The sequence below is a fragment of the Oryctolagus cuniculus genome, chromosome 11 (genome assembly GCF_051225735.1).
Source record: "Oryctolagus cuniculus isolate XC-2025 breed Fujian yellow rabbit chromosome 11, ASM5122573v1, whole genome shotgun sequence".
Taxonomy (NCBI): Eukaryota; Metazoa; Chordata; class Mammalia; order Lagomorpha; family Leporidae; genus Oryctolagus; species Oryctolagus cuniculus.
The window spans coordinates 57436175-57454513 of record NC_142877.1 but is presented as its reverse complement, the minus strand read 5'-3'; the positions used below and the strand labels follow the sequence as shown (position 1 = coordinate 57454513).

General features: G+C 55.0%; 1 protein-coding gene across 4 annotated transcripts in view; it reads right to left on the bottom strand.

The window, feature by feature from the left end:
- The window catches only part of PDE1B (phosphodiesterase 1B), a 29617-nt gene extending 11278 nt beyond the window's left edge, over nucleotides 1–18339 (bottom strand). Inside the window, exons 1-2 of one of the 4 annotated variants that reach the window (XM_089307413.1) lie at nucleotides 18319–18339; nucleotides 17703–17833 (exon numbers count right to left, since the gene is read on the bottom strand). In XM_089307413.1, the coding sequence (XP_089163539.1) occupies nucleotides 17703–17812 (110 nt within the window). In that variant the 5' untranslated portion in view covers nucleotides 17813–17833; nucleotides 18319–18339. The other 3 variants (XM_008256581.5, XM_002711039.6, XM_051845619.3) reach the window with 3 other exon arrangements.

The following is an 18339-nucleotide window of genomic DNA, read 5'->3' as shown; positions in this document are numbered from 1 at the left end:
CCAGGCCAAGGAGCCAGGGGAGCTACCAGCCAGAATCTTCCAGAACACCACCGAGAGATCACAGACAGAACAAAGAGGGTGACACTGAGCCTTTGGGACCCAGGCACAGCCACGTCTCGTGGGCTCTCAAGTCTGGGGACCCAACCCACCTCTCCCCCAGATCCTCATCCAGCCCTAACCTTTCTCTGCCCCCAGGGGTCCATGCCCACCACATTTCTCCCCACTCCTAAAAGACACATTCCAAAGTGAATGGCCACACCCACAGGATTTGCATAATCACTAACAATGCTGCCAGCTCCACATTTTAAGAAGCAACAATCTACATTGTCTCATTTTATTCTCACAATGGGCGTGCCAAGGAGGGAGGTAGGGGGAGAACTGTAACCCCATTTCCAATGCAAAAACCAAGTCTCTGCCGCCCTCAGCAGCAACCTCAGGTTCAAAACTCTCTCTCTGCCATGAGGCCTTGGGCAAGTCACTGATGCTGGATCCGTGTTTATTACAACGTGGCCTGCCCGCCACCATTACCTTGGCCACATGCTAACATGGATGGGCCAGGTGTGCGGCCGGCAGTGAAGATGCAGGGTACGACCCACATCCCATCCTAGAGCGACCAAGCCCCAGTCTGATTCCAGCTTCCTGCTAAGGTGCACCATGGGAGGCAGCAACTATGACAGCTTAAGTAGTTGGGTCTCTGCCACCCACATGGGAGACGTGGCTTGAGTCCCAGGCTCCTTGCGATGCAGCAGTTGGGGAGCAAAACAACAGATGGGAGCACTCTGTCTCTCAAATAAATAAATGGGGGCCAGTGCTGTGGCATTGCGAGTAAAGCCGCTGCCTGCAGTGCCAGCATCCCATATGGGCATCAGTTTGAGTCCCGGCTGCTCCACTTCCAACCCAGCTCTCTACTATGGCCTGGGAAAGCAGTAGAAGATGGCTCAAACCCTCAGGCCCCTGCACCTGCGTGGGAGACCAAAAGGAGGCTCCTGGCTCCCACCTTCGGATCGAGCTGGTGGATGGAAGACCTCTCTCTCTCTCTGCCTCACCTTCTCTCTGTGTAACTCATTCAAATAAATAAATCTTTTTAAAAAATAAAATAAAATAAAAATCATAGGCTTCATTGCACACCTGCAGAAGCAGAATCTCTGAGGGTGTGGTCCAGGGATCTACACTTTTAAATATCCCGCACACACACCCCAAACAAACTTAATGCACACCAAAGGTTGAGGACTTTTATCTTAGAGCCTTAATCAGCTTCTCTGTAAAAGTGTGCGGATGACAATAAACCACCTCACAGGGCTGTTAACAGGAGCATTAAGGGAAGGGATATGTGCCAAATGCCTGGGACACTCAACTGTCGCTGTAAATAAAGTCTGCAAAGGAATTAACTGGCCAGCATCATGTTCATGCTACCCAGCTCTACCACCCTCAGATCCAACACGCAGGGCATGGAAGGTTAAGCCGCCACTTGGGGCACCCGCATCCCATATCCGACGAGCATGCCTGGAATCCAGTCCCGCCCCAGCTTTCCATCCTGCTTCCTGCTGAAGTACCCGGGAGGCGGCAGGTGATGGTTCAAGTACTTGGGTTCTTGCCACCCACATGGGAAGCCTGGATGGAGTTCCTGGCTCATGGCCTCAGCATGGTGTTGTCCTGGCTGTTGCGAGCGAACCAGCAGATGGAAGCTATCTGTCTCTGTCTCTCTGCCTTTCAAGTAAATAAATAAATCTTTAAAACAAAAAAATCCAACAAGCACCTGCTTTGGCTATCCCAAGTCCAGGTGGAACAGACTGAATCCAGCACACTGGTAATTAGGAAAGGAAGGGAGGGAGGGAATGGGAGAGCGACAATGGCCATGACCTCCTGCTTACAATTACAACCATCTCATCTCACAAGCACTTCATGAAGGGAGCTTAAGTGACTTGTCCTGTCCACCTGAGGTTAGCGAGGCCTACAGCTCTCGCCCGTGGACCCCAATTGTGTCCCACAACGAGGCAGGTGTAGAAGCGGGGCAGGCCCATGAATGGAGTGAGCCTGTGGCGAGGCCGAAGCCCACTCCCCACAGGCTCCCCCAGTCCCCCCGCCCCCACACAGGGCAACCTTCCTGGAGTGCTGGTGGTGCGTGGCCCGCAGGGAAGACTGGGAATGTGCTGGTGGTGCTGACGGCCACTTGTTTATCCTGGCCTCCATGCTCAGAGCACACAGGAAGCGCCCAGAAAGAGTTCGTTAAATAAATAAAAGGGAGAGGAGGCAAATTAATCAGGTGTGCGCACAGCCTGCGATGTCTGAGCCAGGGTTTCTGCATAGCTCACAGCAGGCAGAGAAGAGCGAGGTCAGGGTAGGCCGACTCACAGCACACCTCTCCCTCCCTCCCAGACCCCGTCCAGGAGCTCCGGTATGGCTTCTGTTGGAATCTCAACGCAACAGGATCCAGACACAGGAGAGAGGGGGTAGGCAGGGAAAGAAAGACAAAAGAATCAATCTGACAAACAAAAAGTCCAAGGGGAGGCTGCTGAGAGGAGCCAGTGCTGCAGCCAGATCCGGCCCCTATATACACATCACACATACACACACACACACACACCCATACCGACACATCACACATACACATACACCACACACATACCCATAAATACCAACACATCACACATACACACACATCAACATAAACCCCACACCCATACACATACCTCACACAAACATACCCATAAACACACACACATACACCACACACATACTCATAAACACCCACACAACACACATACACTGCACACACATACACATACACCACACACATACCCATAAACACCCACACATCACATACACATTTACACACATACACTGCACACACATACCCATACACACATACACATAAATCACACATACACATACACAATCATACATACACACATCACAAATACACACATCATACATACACATACACCCCACACATCACACATACCCATAAACACCTACACATCACATCTACACACACATCACACACACACACATATACCACACACACATACACACATTACACATACACCACACACACATACACATATACTACTCACATACCCATAAACACCCACACATACATACATACATATATACACATGTACCACACACATACACACATATACATATTACACACATATACACACATACCCATAAATACCAATACCCACACATACACACTACACACATGCACATACCCATACATACAGACACGCACACATACACATATACTATACACACATACTCACAGACACCTACACATACACACACACACACATACCCATAAACACCCACACATACACATACACACCACACACACACCCATAAACATACACACCCACATACACATGCATACACACACCACACACACACATACACATCACACACATACCCATAAACATGTCATGTGCACATACACACTACACACACAACACATGCATATACATACACACATATACACACCACACCCATACATATGCCACACACATACACATACCACACGTGCACAAGCACACACCACACACATACATGTACGCACACACACACAGCACCACGGGCCTCCAGGGACCCCTCTCCGTCTCTCAAGGCTTCAGGGTGAGGGTCTCCGAAGTCCCACCCAACCCATCACCTGGATACTCCTCTCCAGGAAGTGCTTCTCCCTCCCACCCCGAGCAGTTCCCATGCAGTTCAGCCCTGGGGGGACAGGGCACAGCAATGGTCCCCTTCTGTGCCACGGGCGATGCTCAGCCCTGGCTGGGCCTCATCAGGACCCCAGGAACCCTCCTGCCCCCTCCCCACACCACTTCTGTCTCCTCTTCCTCCAGTCCCCGCACAATGGAGAAACGCCTTAGCTCCTGCCCACCCCGGGGAAGGCCCAGGTCTCTCCTAGCTCCAGGCGGCCAGCTGGGAGGACTCCTGGCAGGAAGAACCCCAGCACCTCCGCGGAGCTCAGCGTCCCCAGCCCCCACCTGCTCACTTCTGCGCTCACCACAGAGCTACGGTCTGGGGATTTCCACTGCCCTCTGCCACTTCTCCCAGCACCAACACTCCCCGAAGGACCACTAGGCGACTCGGACAGCGCAGCCTCCAGGCAGGGACTGGGAGTTCAGAGAAGACTTCTGTCTCCAGCTTGTGTTCTTAAGACAAGATGGGGACATTTCAAAGGGATGGGAAGTCCCCAGGATGCTTGGGTTAGGAGAGAGGGGGGCAGGGGAGGCACTGCTACATCACCTTCCATGGTCGGCAGGCAGGCAAGCAGGATGAAAAGGGGACAGGGAGAAGGTGAGGGGCGACACGGAGGGAGTGGGAGGTCAGAGAAGGTGGCACGCAGGTGCACAAGACACACAGGGTCCTGTCTCAGGTCCTGACCCTCCCTGGTGCTACATTACAACTGGTGGAGCCTCAGGCAACCTGTCCTCCTCCTCCTCCTCCCCTGTCCTCAACCCTGGCACCTACCTGAGGATGGGGCCCTGCAGGTGGCTCCTCTGAACAGGAGCCCGGCTGGCCATGGGGATCCAAGTTTCCTACTGCAGAGTTCCAAGGCGCTGACCCCGGGGCGAGGGGGCCCAGGGCCCCTATGCGGGAACAACGCCCTCTTGAGCCCCTGGCTTCCTCCTCCAGGTCCCAGAAGAACTGAGCAACTAGCCAGAGACAACCCTGGGGAGGGGCTTGGCCCGGGGAAGCAGGCAGTGATGAGGCAGAGACCCAGCCCACAGGAACCGGGTGAGAGGCCGCGGGAAAAGTTTCACATCTGAATCAGAATGAAAACAAGAATCCGCTGTCAGAAGAGTCCCAGAGAGGCCAGAAATAGCACGGGCCAGCCCCCTGCTCCGAGGAGGTGGGGCTGCACTCTGGGAACAAGGGGTTAGATGGAGGCTGGGGATGTGGGGACAGGAGGCCATCCTGAGCCCGCAGTGGCAGGGGAAGGGGCTCTGCAAGAGGCCCCCGGCCCCCACCCCACAGGGGGCCACGAGGCGCCCTCTCCGGGGGGTCTTTTTCCAGGACCACTCTCCAAAAAGAATGGAAGCCGGGAGGATGCACTTTGCACTGGGCATTGGAAATGCAGGGCAGAGGGGCTTGCTGAAGGGCCCGAGGAAGGGCTCCCGGCCCCCAGCCACGAACTTGTTCAGAAAAAGCAGGAGTTCACGCGCGTGGCCTTCACCTTCCCAGCCCTAGTTTTCTCATCTGTAAAATGGGGTTTGGGGCACCATCGAGAACGAAACTAGAGACAGGCCTGTCCGGCCCAGAGGTGGAGAAGCGAGGAAACCGTCCAGAAGCGGCCGAAGCGAGCTCCCCGGAGGGTCTCAGGGCCCAGGACGCCCCGCTTCCGCCCGCTGGCAAGCAGCGGGCCCCGCAGCACCCGGGGGACGTGCGCACACAGCCCCAGCCGCCTGCCGATTGGCTGTGCGGCGACGTCACCGCGACGCGAACTCCCGAGCCACGATTGGCCGGTTTGCGGAGCTGGGCGGGGCGGAGAAGCAGGGCGGGGCTGGGGACGAGGCCGACCGTGTCCAGGGCAGAGCTGCCGGCGTCCTCAGTCGGCTTCCTTTGGGGTCTCCCGCCGGCCTGCTGTGGGGCTGAGGAAGAGGAGCGAGCGGGGAAGAGGCTGGCGGGAGAAGGAACGGGCCTAGAGCTAGGGCTTTGCGACGGGAAGCCTCCTCCCTCCTTCACCGCCATCCATCACCACCCCAAAGTGGGGAGAAATGAAAAAATACCTCGTCACCGTGCCCAGGCCTTGAAGTTCGGGAGCCTGGGCTCTCTCTCGGGGCCACGGAGCAGCGGGTGGGACAAGTGCAAGGGCGGTTTGACTGTATCTACAAGTTGTTTTCTGGTGAACTCACAGCCCCGAGCAGGGCCGCTTCAGGTTTTGAAAAAAAAAAAAAAAAAAGAAAGAAAGAAAAAAAAAAGGACCCACTCTGCACCGGCGCCACCTCCCCGCAGCCATCACAAACTGATGAGTGTTTGCAGAGAGAGACAGAGAACTGGAGCCAGCGTCAGGGACCCCGGAGGCCCATCCCAAGGGGCCAGGGATGCCGCATGTGGCCCACTGTGGGACCTGCTGGCGCACGCGCACACACATACATAGAATACACCACCCCTCCTAGCTGGCTGTTATTACCTGCTCCTACTGAGGAGGGATACTGGCCCACCACCATGCCTCCAGGGGAAGACTTTGCACACACACACACACACACACAGACACTCTACCTCTGAGGCCATCACCTGGCTGGGAGGCTGGATTTAGGTGTGCTAACCTCAGCAAAAGGTCCAACATGGGTTTTCCTAGAACTTTCCCATGGAGCCTATAAAGAGAAAGGTAACTGCTGTGTTCCCAGGCCCGGGCGCCAAGGGGTAGAAAAGTGAATGCATAAAAACAGAAAGGGGAAGGGGTGGCGCTGTGGCATAGCAGGTAAAGGCACCGCCTGCAGGGCCAGCATCCCATATGGGCACCAGTTTGAGTCCCGGCTGCTCTACTTCTGGTCCAGCTCTCTGCTATGGCCTGGGAAAGCAGTAGAAGATGGCCCAAGTCCTTGGGTCCCTGCACCCACGTGGGAGACCTGGAAGAAGCTCCTGGTTCCTGGCTTCGATCAGCTCAATTCCAGCCATTGTGGCTGCTTGGGGAGTGAACTAGAGATGGAAGACCTCTCTCTCTCTCTCTCTCTCTCTCTCTCTCTGCCTCTCCTTCTCTCTGTGTAACTCATTCAAATAAATAAATAAATCTTAAAACACACACACACACACACCAGAAAGGAACCCAATCGTGTCGCCTTCCTCTACCCATCCCCAGCTTTCCCCCTCTCTGCAGTGAGGAATAGAAGCTGGGATAGGAACAAAGGACAGGAGACTCTGCCCCCGGTTAGAAAAGAGGGGTGCTGGAGAATGGACTAACTGGCTGATCTTGAGGCCCAAAAAATTTCAGAAATTGAAAAAAACAAAGAAATCATCAAAATCCAATGGAAAGAGGACATGAGTTAAAACCAGGAGATACTGCCTGGGACTCCTCGCCACGTGTGACCTTGGGCAAGCCAGTGTGAGCTCCCATTTCCTTGTCTAAATAGCACAGGCTCCACTGTGACAGCACTCTGGGTCCATAAAGTAACGGCTGAATGCAAAGGGTCACGGTTTACTCAGCAAATATTAAGAGTTCCTCATAAACACAACTCCCCCGGGCCCACGCTGACAGCCAGGACTCCTGATTTTTCCATCCAGGCCCCAAAAGGCACCTGGGTTATGTGTGGGAAAGCTGAGGTCTCCCTGCCACCAGCTCTCCAGAGAGCTAGGACTTCTCTCTGGCTTCTTAACTCTGCAGGGACCAGGGAGGCAGTGGAAGCAGAGCCCAGGGAGCCTGAGGAGCACAGAGCTCCAGAAACCAAGAACAACCAGCTCGCATCACCCAGGGACGCCCGCTCCCCTCTCTCCCCATAGCTAGAGGAGCAGCCCTGGCAGCTGGCTGGGCATAGCGGCGGGGGTGGCTCCAGAGATTAAAAATAGCTCCCCTGGTGGCAGAGCTGGGAGGTGCAGGCCCCAGGTTGACATGGCAGCAGCAGTGAGAGGTCTCAAGACAATGGACCAAGGTAAGGGACAGGGCACAGCCAAGTGAAGACTAGGAAAGAAGGTGGTAGGCACAGGAACCAGGAGAGTGGAGGAGCAGGAAGAGGGCAGGAAAGGAGATTTGGACGACGGTGCTGCGGAAGACGGCCTGGGAGACCCCGAAGGAGGGGCTGTCTAAAGGAGCAGGAGCCCCTGCTCACAGGTGCAGCTGAAAGCAGCCCAGCATTGCTCAGCTGGCAGGAGGAAGGCAGGGACGTAAACCAGACCAGGAAGAGCCCAGGCACCCCAGCTCCCAGCCCAGAGCACGGCCAAGTCACCTCTGCCCTTGAGATGGGGAGAAATTAGGAGGGATTGGGCTAGACTGTCCGAGGGAGGCGGGCGGGAGAGGAGGCCCCCAGGCTACAGCCAGAGGAACTCCCTCCAGCTCCCTTGTCCACCTCTCTCCTCTTCCCTGCACCGCTTAATTCTGCTCATTAACCATCTCCACGTGGACCACCCCACCAGCCCCCACACTGCTTCCCGACAGCTGTTCCCAGCAGATGGCCAGCTTCCAGGAGACCTCACAGATGTGGAAGGCAGCCTGGGATGGGCAGGGGAGCGGGCAGCTTGGCAAGGGCCTGGCTGCAGGTGTGCCGGGGCCAGCACTAGATTGCGGATCAGCAGGTCTGGGGTCTGGTCCCAGCGCTGCCCCTCCACACCTGACCAAGCATCTCTGCGCATCAGTTTCCACTGCCTTGGGATGGCTCCCAGATTCAGGGCCTGGGCCGGAAGCAGCAGGGAAGCAGGATGCCTGAGCCTGGATCCTCAGGTTCCAGAGGGTATCCTTTCTGCCCAGCTCACTGCTTTCCCCAAATCAGCTCTGACCCGGTGCTTCCGGGAGCAGCATGGCTCTCGTCTTCATCAGAGGGAGGCCAAATCCTGACTGCATCCCTTTTGCAGGCAATTCTCCTGCATACCTACCTTCAATCCATGTCCCTGCCATCAAAACAACAGGCAACCTTCTTGGCATCTCCAAGGAGGAGCAGAAGCAGAGGGGCTAAGACACCCTCGGGGTGAGGCTGGAGCAATCGGATGTATTAGACACCTTCCAGGCTGAAATTTCCAAAGCTCCAACTTGGTAGAGAGGCGGCCGGGGTTCAGGGATGTGGTAGTGATGCTGCTGGCATATGTGCTCACTCAGTCTGGGCTCAAGAAGTTTCCAGACCAGGTGGGCACGGAGGAGAGAGCCAGGGTGCTGGTGTCAAGCTGGATATGCAGAAGCTGATAAACAGGGCAGCAGGGGAGCCAAGGAACAGGAATGAAAGGAGGAACTTCCCGAGCCCCTGGTCCTGTGCGCGCCAGAGAGTCACAAAGCACCTGCCCCCCTCAACCCCCCGCGAGCCAAGCTCCCTGCCCAATCTAAATGGTGCCCACACCAGCTGGCAGCCTAATCGCCCCGCTGCAGCCACCATAATTATTTGCAAATCTGACTTTTCCTTGCAGCTGTGGAATCAAACTGACCTGGAGCCTGGCTCTATGCAACAACATCCACTAAAGCGCCCCCGCTTCCCAGTTCTTCTCCCAGCCCCCCACCCCCAGGTGTACCTCCCTGGACACACCTTGGCCCTTTTCCCACCAAGCCCGCCTCTCTCCCAAAAGCCCATCCCAGCTCCCTTGGTGGACTCTGCCAGGGACGGGAGGCTGGAGAGACGAATCCCAAGTTGCAGTCTTCTCCCGAGATGGGACTGCAGCGGCAGCGGCAGGGCTGGGGGACGCGGGGCAGAGGGCAGGAGCACTGGCACGAGGGGCTGCCCCGTGCTCACTGGCTAACAACCCGCTTCCTCCTCTCCTGGCCCAGCAGCCCCTCCTCCCCGCGCAGTTCCTGGCCAGGCCCCTCTCCAGGATGCTCTCCCAGTTCTCTTGGACCATTCAGTCCTGCTCCCTTGGGGGACCATCTCATTATCTAACAGCTCCCAGCCTCCCCAGGTCTCACCTCCACCCCACCTGCCGCCCTGCTTCTATCCCTCTGTCTCTCTGCTGCTGTCCTCAGAGTTGGAAAATAGCTACTCAACTTCCGGCCCTGCAAAAGCAGCCTCCCGAGATTCAAAGGCAATTACTTGCTTCCTCCCAGGAGGGTCTGGGCTGGGCAGATGAGGTCACTGAGAAGGCCAAAGGATAGGCCTTGCAGAAGTCAGGAGTCAAGGCTGGACCCCACAGGGGGCCTGCGGCTGGGGGTCCAGCACCAGCACCGGCAACACCTGGAGGGAAGGGGGCGGCGCCAGCCCCAGAGGAAGAGGAGGAGGAGGAGGGAGCAGACTGCAGGCTAGAGCAAGAGGCTAAGTCACAGGGAACAGGCCAAAGCGACAGGAAATGGGACCAGAAGGAATAAAACCCAGCGTGAGCCTCGGAGAGCAAAGGAACTGAGGGCTAGGGTTCCAGGCTCCTGGCTGCTGCAGGCATTTGGAGAGTGTCTGTCTGTCACTTTCTCTCTCTCTCTCTCTCTCTCTCTCAAGACTCAAGGAGAGCCAAGACCTGTTCCAAAATTTCCTTCTTTAGGGAAGAGGAGGCAGAGGAGGGGGTGGACACTGGGCGGCAGCCACTCAGTTCACTGGTCGCAGAAATCCCTGGGCCTGGGACAGGTGTGGAAGGGTCTAGAGAAGTCCAGGCTTCTCTCCCACAGCCTGCCAGTCCCACAGCACCCCCAACCTCCCTCATCTTCCTCTGATCAAAACCGATGAAGCAATTTGTGAAGCCAGCACCCCATGCAGGAGTGCTAGTTTGAGCCCCAGCTGCTCCACTTCCAATCCAGCTCCCTGCTAATGCACCGGGAAAGCAGCGGAAGATGGCCCAAGTGCTTGGGCCCCTGCTTCCATGTGGGAGACGCAGATGGAGTTCAAGGCTCCTGGCTTTGGCCTGGCCCAGCCACAGCCGTTGTGGCTATTTGGGGAGTGAACCAGCAGCAGATGCAAGATCTGTCTGCTTCTCCCCTCCCACCCCCCACTCCCATCACTGCGGCTTTCTAATAAATACAATCTTATTTAAAAAGTGAGAAATGCAACCTGCAATGTGACATTGCATCTCTATCTCTTAGGCTCCTGGACAAGAAAGAGCGATACCTGGTTCCAAGGGCCTTTGCAAAGTATCTAAAGTAGGTCACAGCCACCTGATGACATTCCCCTCCCCCACCTCCACCAGCCTGGGGAACCCCAGTGCTTCCAGAGCCAACCCTGGCAGCCCCTGGCTCCCCACACTCAGCAGTCTCCTACAATTGCTCCATCCATGTCTGGGCTGACCGCTGGGTTGAACACAAGAACCCACATCCTCACCTGCACAGCCCTCCTCCAGCCCCACCAGCCTCCCATTCTCTAAGCTCAGGTTCCTGGCCCTCACTCCTGCCCTTGTTCATCAACAACACTCTTCCAAATCCTTTCCCAGGCACTGGGATTTGAATTTATGAGAACGCATATTCCGGCTTCTTATACCTGGATCCTTCTCCCTCGCCCCAGCCAATAGTCACCTGTTCATTGCCATTCCTCTGCCTCTTCACAAATCAAGCTCTCTCATGCTGAAAATTCTCCAGGTTTAGTATTTAAAATCCACTTTCCTATGGATGCTATCAAATGATAGGAAGAAGACTCAGAGAGACCACGCGACCTCAAGACCACACAGCTGGTGCCTGGCAGAGTGGGCGTGAGAACTCAGACGCATGGGTCCCAGTATTCCCTATGCTCTTCCAGCACCACCGCCCCCGCCTCCCTCTTTGGAAGAGGTTCCTGAAGTGCATCCCTTGGTCTGAATCTGATTTCCCTATCTCTGCACCTCCCTGCAGGAATTTTCCATCCTCTTCTATCCCAGGGATGCCGCACATCTGCTGGAGTAAAACAACAGAAGATGCCCGATGGACCCACGGGGGAGAGGTCCTCTTTGCCATGGTTGGGCGTAAAGGAGGAAGCGCTCACCCTTGGGGGACAGCACTAAACATCGTGGCCACCACGGCCTGGGGGAAAGGGTGCTTTTTTTTTTTTTTTTTTTTTTTTTTACAGGCAGAGTGGACAGTGAGAGAGAGAGACAGAGAGAAAGGTCTTACTTTGCCATTGGTTCACTCTCCAATGGCCGCCGCGGCCAGAGCACTGCGGCCGGCACACCCCGCTGATCCAAAGGCAGGAGCCAGGTGCTTATCCTGGTCTCCCATGGGGTGCAGGGCCCAAGCACTTGGGCCATCCTCCACAGCACTCCCTGGCCACAGCAGAGAGCTGGCCTGGAAGAGAGGCAACCGGGACAGAATCCAGTGCCCCAACCGGGACTAGAACCCGGTGTGCCAGCGCCACTAGGTGGAGGATTAGCCTATTGAGCCGTGGCGCTGGCCAGGGTGCTCTTTTTTTCTCCAGCGGTCCAGGGAGCCACACTTTCTCCTGCAATCTTCACAGCAGCTCCCCAGCCATATGCAGAGAAAGGAGGATGCAGCATCATTTTCAAAATCGGTGAGAGCCACACAGGATCACCCCCTGGGGCACACAGCAAATGAGGACGAAAGGTGGGCCGAGTCAGCGGCGCACTCAGGCCGGTCCCTCAGCTTCCTGCTCCTGCCCCTGCCTCGCCCCAAGACTGCCAACAAATGTGAGTGCCGCACATATGTCAGATCTCACACACACACACACTATCCCATTACTTACACACAGTCACACACATACACATACTGTACCTACACACTCACACACACATATTGTACGTGCACACTCACACACACATATCCCATTACCTACACACATACACATACACATGCATATTGTATATGTACACTCACACATTCATACACACATACATACTGCACATGCATACTCACACACATACACACACATACGTACTGCACGTGGCCACTAATACACACATACATATTGTATATTCACACTCACAATTATCCCATTACCTACATACATACACATACATAGTGTACATGTACACGCACACACTCCTACACACATACATACTGTACACGCACACTCACAACATACATACTGTACATGCACACACATACTGTACATGCACACTTGTACATGCATATTGTACACGCACACTACACACTTACATATTGTATATGCACACTAACACACAATTATCCCATTACCTACATAGACATACTGTACATGCACACTCACACACATACACACATACATACTGTACATGCACTCACACACACATATACACATACATATTGTATATACACTCACATACATACATACTGTACATGCACACTCACACACATACACACATACATGTTATACATGCACACTCACATACATACAAATTGTACATGCACACTCACACATACATACATATTATCCCATTACTGACATACACAAATACATATTGTACATGCACACTCACACATACATATTATCCCATTACTGACATCACACATACATACATATTGTACATGCACACTCACACACACATACACATACATCATCTCATTCATCCCTAGGACAATTTCAGGTACTCAGCAATCCTGAAATATACATGCTACCCCAACATATTTATTAGCACAATGCCGCTTCCGAACATAACAACCAAGAGATGTCACCACGACGCTCTGCTTGCTTCCACTGTCCCCAAAACGCATGTCAACCTTTACCCACAGGTATGCACATGACTCAGGCACTCCCAGCTTCACCCTGACATATCTCACGCACGCATCCTAACGCCTCGGCTTCTGTGTCCTCTCTGTAATTCCTTTAGGCCCGGGCTCTGTCCTGAGGTCACCAGCTCCAAAAACAACATCACCATCCCCGTTTCCTCCACCTCCATTTCCTGTCTCTCCCACCCCAGCCCCACACGGAGGTAGACACAGAACCGGCTCCGAGACATCGATTCATGCGTTAATACCTTTGCTCATTTCTTTCCTTAATAGCATTTATTCAGCGTCTATTATGTTCAGGGCACCACACTTCTATACTCCCAAGAAAAACAAAAATCAGCAAAGATAAGCCCCAGCCTGGCTCCTGGCTCTGGCGCAGTTGTACCGACCTTGACCCACAGCACACGACTCAGCCTGAACCATGGGGGTCCCAAGAGCATGCGACGCAGGAAAAGGAGAGGAAAGAGGGACCGTCCCCCGAAGGGAAGTGGAAAGTTCTATCTAAGTGTAAAATTCCAACAGAAACTGAGAGATGAAAGTGATGCTTGTCCTATCCAGGGAGAGAGAAAATTCTTCTCCATGCCTTTCCTGTGTGCGTGACGCCCTATTAGCAAAAACTAGGCAGAAATCCAAAGCAGTAGATTGCCACTACTTGGGTGGGTGTAGCAAAAGGAGGTACACCGTGCCTCCCCCACTCTCCACACCCTTAGGGAGCTGAACCAGACTACAAGCTCCATGGGACCAGGGATGGTGTCCACCTTGTAAACTGTGTATCCCCAACATCCAGCACCTAACCTGGCCACCAGAGGTGTTCAGTATATACAGAGGCACTTCAAAGCATTCACAGAAACTGGAATTAAATCTTTGGGGGCCAGCGTTGTGGCGCAGTGGGTTAAGCTGCCACTTGCGACACCGGCATCCCCTATCACAGTTCCGGTTGAATCCCTGCTGCTCTGTTTTTCATGCAGCTCCCTGATAACGTAGCTTGGGAAGCAGTGGAAGAAGAACTAAGTACTTGGGCCCCTGCAACCATGTGGGAGACTGTGATGCAGTTCCTGGCTTCAGCCCCAGCCCTGGCTGTTGTAGGCTTTTGGGGAGTAAACAAACAGAAAATATCAATCTCTCTCTCCCCCCTCCCCCCCCCGTCTCTGTCTCTGTCTCTCTCTCTCTCTCTCTCACTCTTTCAAATCTTTTTCTTAAAAAAGTTTATTTTGGTGCAAAAACATTGAAATCTGTGCATATGAAGGTTCTTCAAAAGGTTCACGGGAAATGCTTATTACAGAAACTCGTAAATGAATTTTAGATTTTTTGGCACCAAAAGAAACTTACCTTTTAACTCTTGTTTTCCACAAACTTTCTGAAGTGCCCTCACAGTTAATGAGCTGAGGATGGCAAACCAATCCCTGCTCGGGGTTCCTCCGGAGTCAGAAAAGGCACAGAAAAGTCCTCCTCTGCTGGCCCTCCCCACGCTCGCCACAGCCCTCCGGGCTCAGAGAAGGGGAGACAGGCAAATGAAACCCTTCCTCGGGCGCTAAGGGACCATGAAAGTCATCCTGGCCAGCGCTCCTTTCCAGACACTCCCTCAGCCCTAGCTGATGAGACTGTGCAGTTAGGAGTGCTTTCCTGCCAGCCAGGGGTAAGCCTCACAGTTAGGGGAGACGCTCCCCAACTCACGTGCTCCCGATTCTGAATTCATCCTTGACAAGCTTCTAAAGAGGGCAACAGGACTCTGGGCGCTCTTCCCAACAAGAAACCGCCCTGCCCGACTACACTAGTATAGGTTTCTTATCCAGAGAGGCAAAACACCAGGCCCGGCCCCCTGAAGACAGCCTAGAAGTTCAAGATTAGAAATGGTAAAAGTAGAGAGGAGAAAATAGGATGGATTGAGTAGGAGGTCAAGATACATACAGGGGCCGGCGTTGTGGCACAGCAGGTTAGGCTGCCACTCACGATACCTGTGTCCTGGCTGCTCCACTTCCGGTCCAGCTTCCTATTAATGGCCTGGGAAAGTGGCGGAAGATGGCCCAAGTGCTTGGGGTCCTGCCACCCACATGGGAGACCTGGATAGAGTTCTGGGCTCCTAGCTTCAGTCTGGATAGCCTTGGCTCTTGTGGGCATTTGAGGAGTAAACCAGCACATGGGAAATATTTCTATGTGTGTGTGTGTGTGTGTGTGTGTGTGTTGCTCTGCCTTTCAAGTAGATGAAAACAAACATTTTCTAAAAGACATCTATCTAGATAGACATATTTTTCCCATCTGTCTTCATTTTCACTCAGGGCCGAGATAGTCCTGTCGACCCGACTGCTTCGGGAATAAACAAGTCCTTGCTCCTCTGACCCATCAGTGGGGAGGAGCTCCGTGCCCATTTAAAGGCAGGAGCACCTCTTCAGAAATGGCGAGGGAACTTCAGTCCTCCTACCCAGCAAAAGGCCTAAAGCCTTTGACTTCTCCTCCCCAGCCTGTCACAGCGCCCCCAGTACCCAAAGAAGGCCAAGTGCAGAAAGCCGTCAACCCAGGATCCACCCTGCCACCTTTCCTGCCCTGAGGAAGTGAGAGTGGGAATGCGTTCTCGGCGATTAGTATTCAGGAGACGGTACCTTTCTGGATGAGTTATTGCATGTAGCCGGCATGCATCAGGACCAGACTGTGGAAGTGAATGAAGACTAGGACAAACCAATCAGAAAGATCCTGGTCCACCACGCTCCCAGGAGAGGCCATCGTCCACTCGGGCACTGTGCTCGCTTCCTCCCCAGGTGTCAATGCCTCCTTCCCACGCCACTGCGCACTTCCCACACCAAAGGGAGAAACAGCAGTTCGTTTCCAGGAAAGACTTTTGCTTAGAAGGTGTGGGAGATGGTGAAACAGGTACAGCCCACTCTTGCGCAGGGCCCTCTAACCTGCTGTGGAGGGGACGTGAGGATGAGCTCAGCCACCACGCTCTGGGTTTGCAGCAGTTGGGGGTGGGGGGGGGAGACCGTCCTGCCACACTTGTCCCCTCAACTGACTCTCAGGCCTCTCTATTGCCTTCCAACCACTTGTTCCCCTGCTCCCCTCCTCAGCTTAGTCACCAAAAGCAGGGCAGCACTGTCTATGAAGAATCACCCATGCTCCTCAAATAAAAATCAGTTCAATCCGGTTTTCCATTTCTCCACCCCAGAACTCATTCCAAGGCTGCGCTTCATGGAGCCAGGCAAATTGCATTGGCCAGAGATAGCACAAGACAGGGCAGAGGAGGACGTTTGGATTCCAAACCTTGGTGCCCACCATGTCCGGGGTCTCCCTAAGGCCTCTGTAAGCAGCCAGCCTATCAGTCAGACCCACCTGCCCAATACAAAGGCCTCCTCTTCCTGCCCCAGGTGAAGTACGACACAGCCAGACGCACCCACCTCCTCCGCTCCCTTACCAAACCCAGTGTGCCCCACTGGGGATGCTGGCAGGGAACTGGGCTCAGGGGCTGTGCCTCCTCACTAACCATCCACACTCCCCTAGCTCTTGCTGCTCTCCTGGGACTGTGGGGAGGCTTCTCAGGGACAGGGGCCCTGATTAAGAACCCAGCACCACAGAGATTACTGGATGGCAGCAGACCCAGACGCAAAGAGGGGGCATGGTTGGTCTTTGACCCAATCCTCTCCTTTTCTGAGGAGCAGGATAAAAAGTTCCTCTCCTCCCCTGAGGCTGGATGTGGGATACCTGAGTCCCTCCTTTACCCATTTATTCCTCCCCACACGCTCTGGTCCCGAAACAATAAGACGGATGCCTACGCGCTTGCTTGCAGGTACTAGAAGATCCTATAGAAACAAAAAGGCTTTAATTAAGCCAATTACCTTGCTCCTGTCAATCAATGTCTACACTGCCACCCCCTCTTTCCAGCTCCCAGGTGGGGGCACCATCCCCCTCCTCCAGATTCTAAGTGGGGCCATTAACATGCAGAGTGAATTTCCAGGTCCCAGGAGAAATGAGCAGTTTGGGTAGGGGGTGCCCCCTTCCCATCCCCCACCTCCACTCCCTATAGGATGCAGGAGGCAGAAACTCCCATCCCAACCAAAGAGCCATACGACCCACAGGTTGGCACTAGACCTGCAGCTGTGTGCAGGACACTGAGGCACACACATGTGCCATGTCTCACATCTGCACAACCCTGCACGCACATGGATACGTGTGAGTCAGCCTGGCACCTCCTGAATGCTGCCTGCTTGCCTGCAGCCCTACCACACCGCCAGTGCTGTGCCGCCTCTCCTGTCGGCGCTGCGTGTGTCACCGGGGGGTCCACGGGCACAGGCACCTCATTAGCTTTGCAACTCCTAAACCGCGCCAACCAGCCGGCTCGCTCCGCACATGCCTGGCACATATGGGCCGGCCACGCGTGTCAGGGCCCTGTGTCCTCGCACCTGCCAACATGTGTGCCCTAGAGAATCCACCAGCCCGGCTCTGGCTAACCCCCCCCCCCCCCAAATAAAAAGAACGCCGCCAATCCAGGCTCCCGGAGGTCCCTTCCCCCCATTGCCCAACCGAGACTCACAGGGACCGGAGCTTAATCCACATCTTCTTGCTGGGAGCTGACTTTAGCTCCAGGGGTGATGGACAATCCGACTCCAGCATCTCCGGAGGGCTGCGGGGGGACAGCTCCATGCTCAGCCACCGTCTACGGAACTGGAGGAGACAGCATCTCGGCTCAGCATCAGCCCCAGAGCCGAGAGCCCCTCTCAACCTCATCCCAGCCCCTTCCCACCTGCGGCTGGCGGGGACCAGCCAGGCCGGTGTCTCTAGGCTCGGCCCAAGCTGGCAGAGATGCAGCCCCTGCGGCTCCTCCTCTCCCGCTGCCCCGCCGAGCTCTGGGCTCCCGGTCCACGCTCTCCGCGCCGCCGCCGCCGCCGCCGCGCGCTGCCAGAGCCGCCTCCTCGCCTCTCTCCGCCTCCCCCGGCCCGGCTCCCCTCCCTCTGCTCCCTCCCTCCTCCTCGGCCTGCCCGCCCGTCTCTCACTCCTCGCAGTCGCTCCTCCCCCTCCCAGAGGCAGGATCTGGAGACGGGGCACACGCAGACCCAAGCGCCCAAGGGCGAGCGCACGCACACCCGCGCCCGGTGCGAGCGGCTGCGTGTGCCCTGCGCGGGCGGCTGCGAGCGCGAATGCGTGCTTACCCCGCGCAGCGCAGCGCAGGC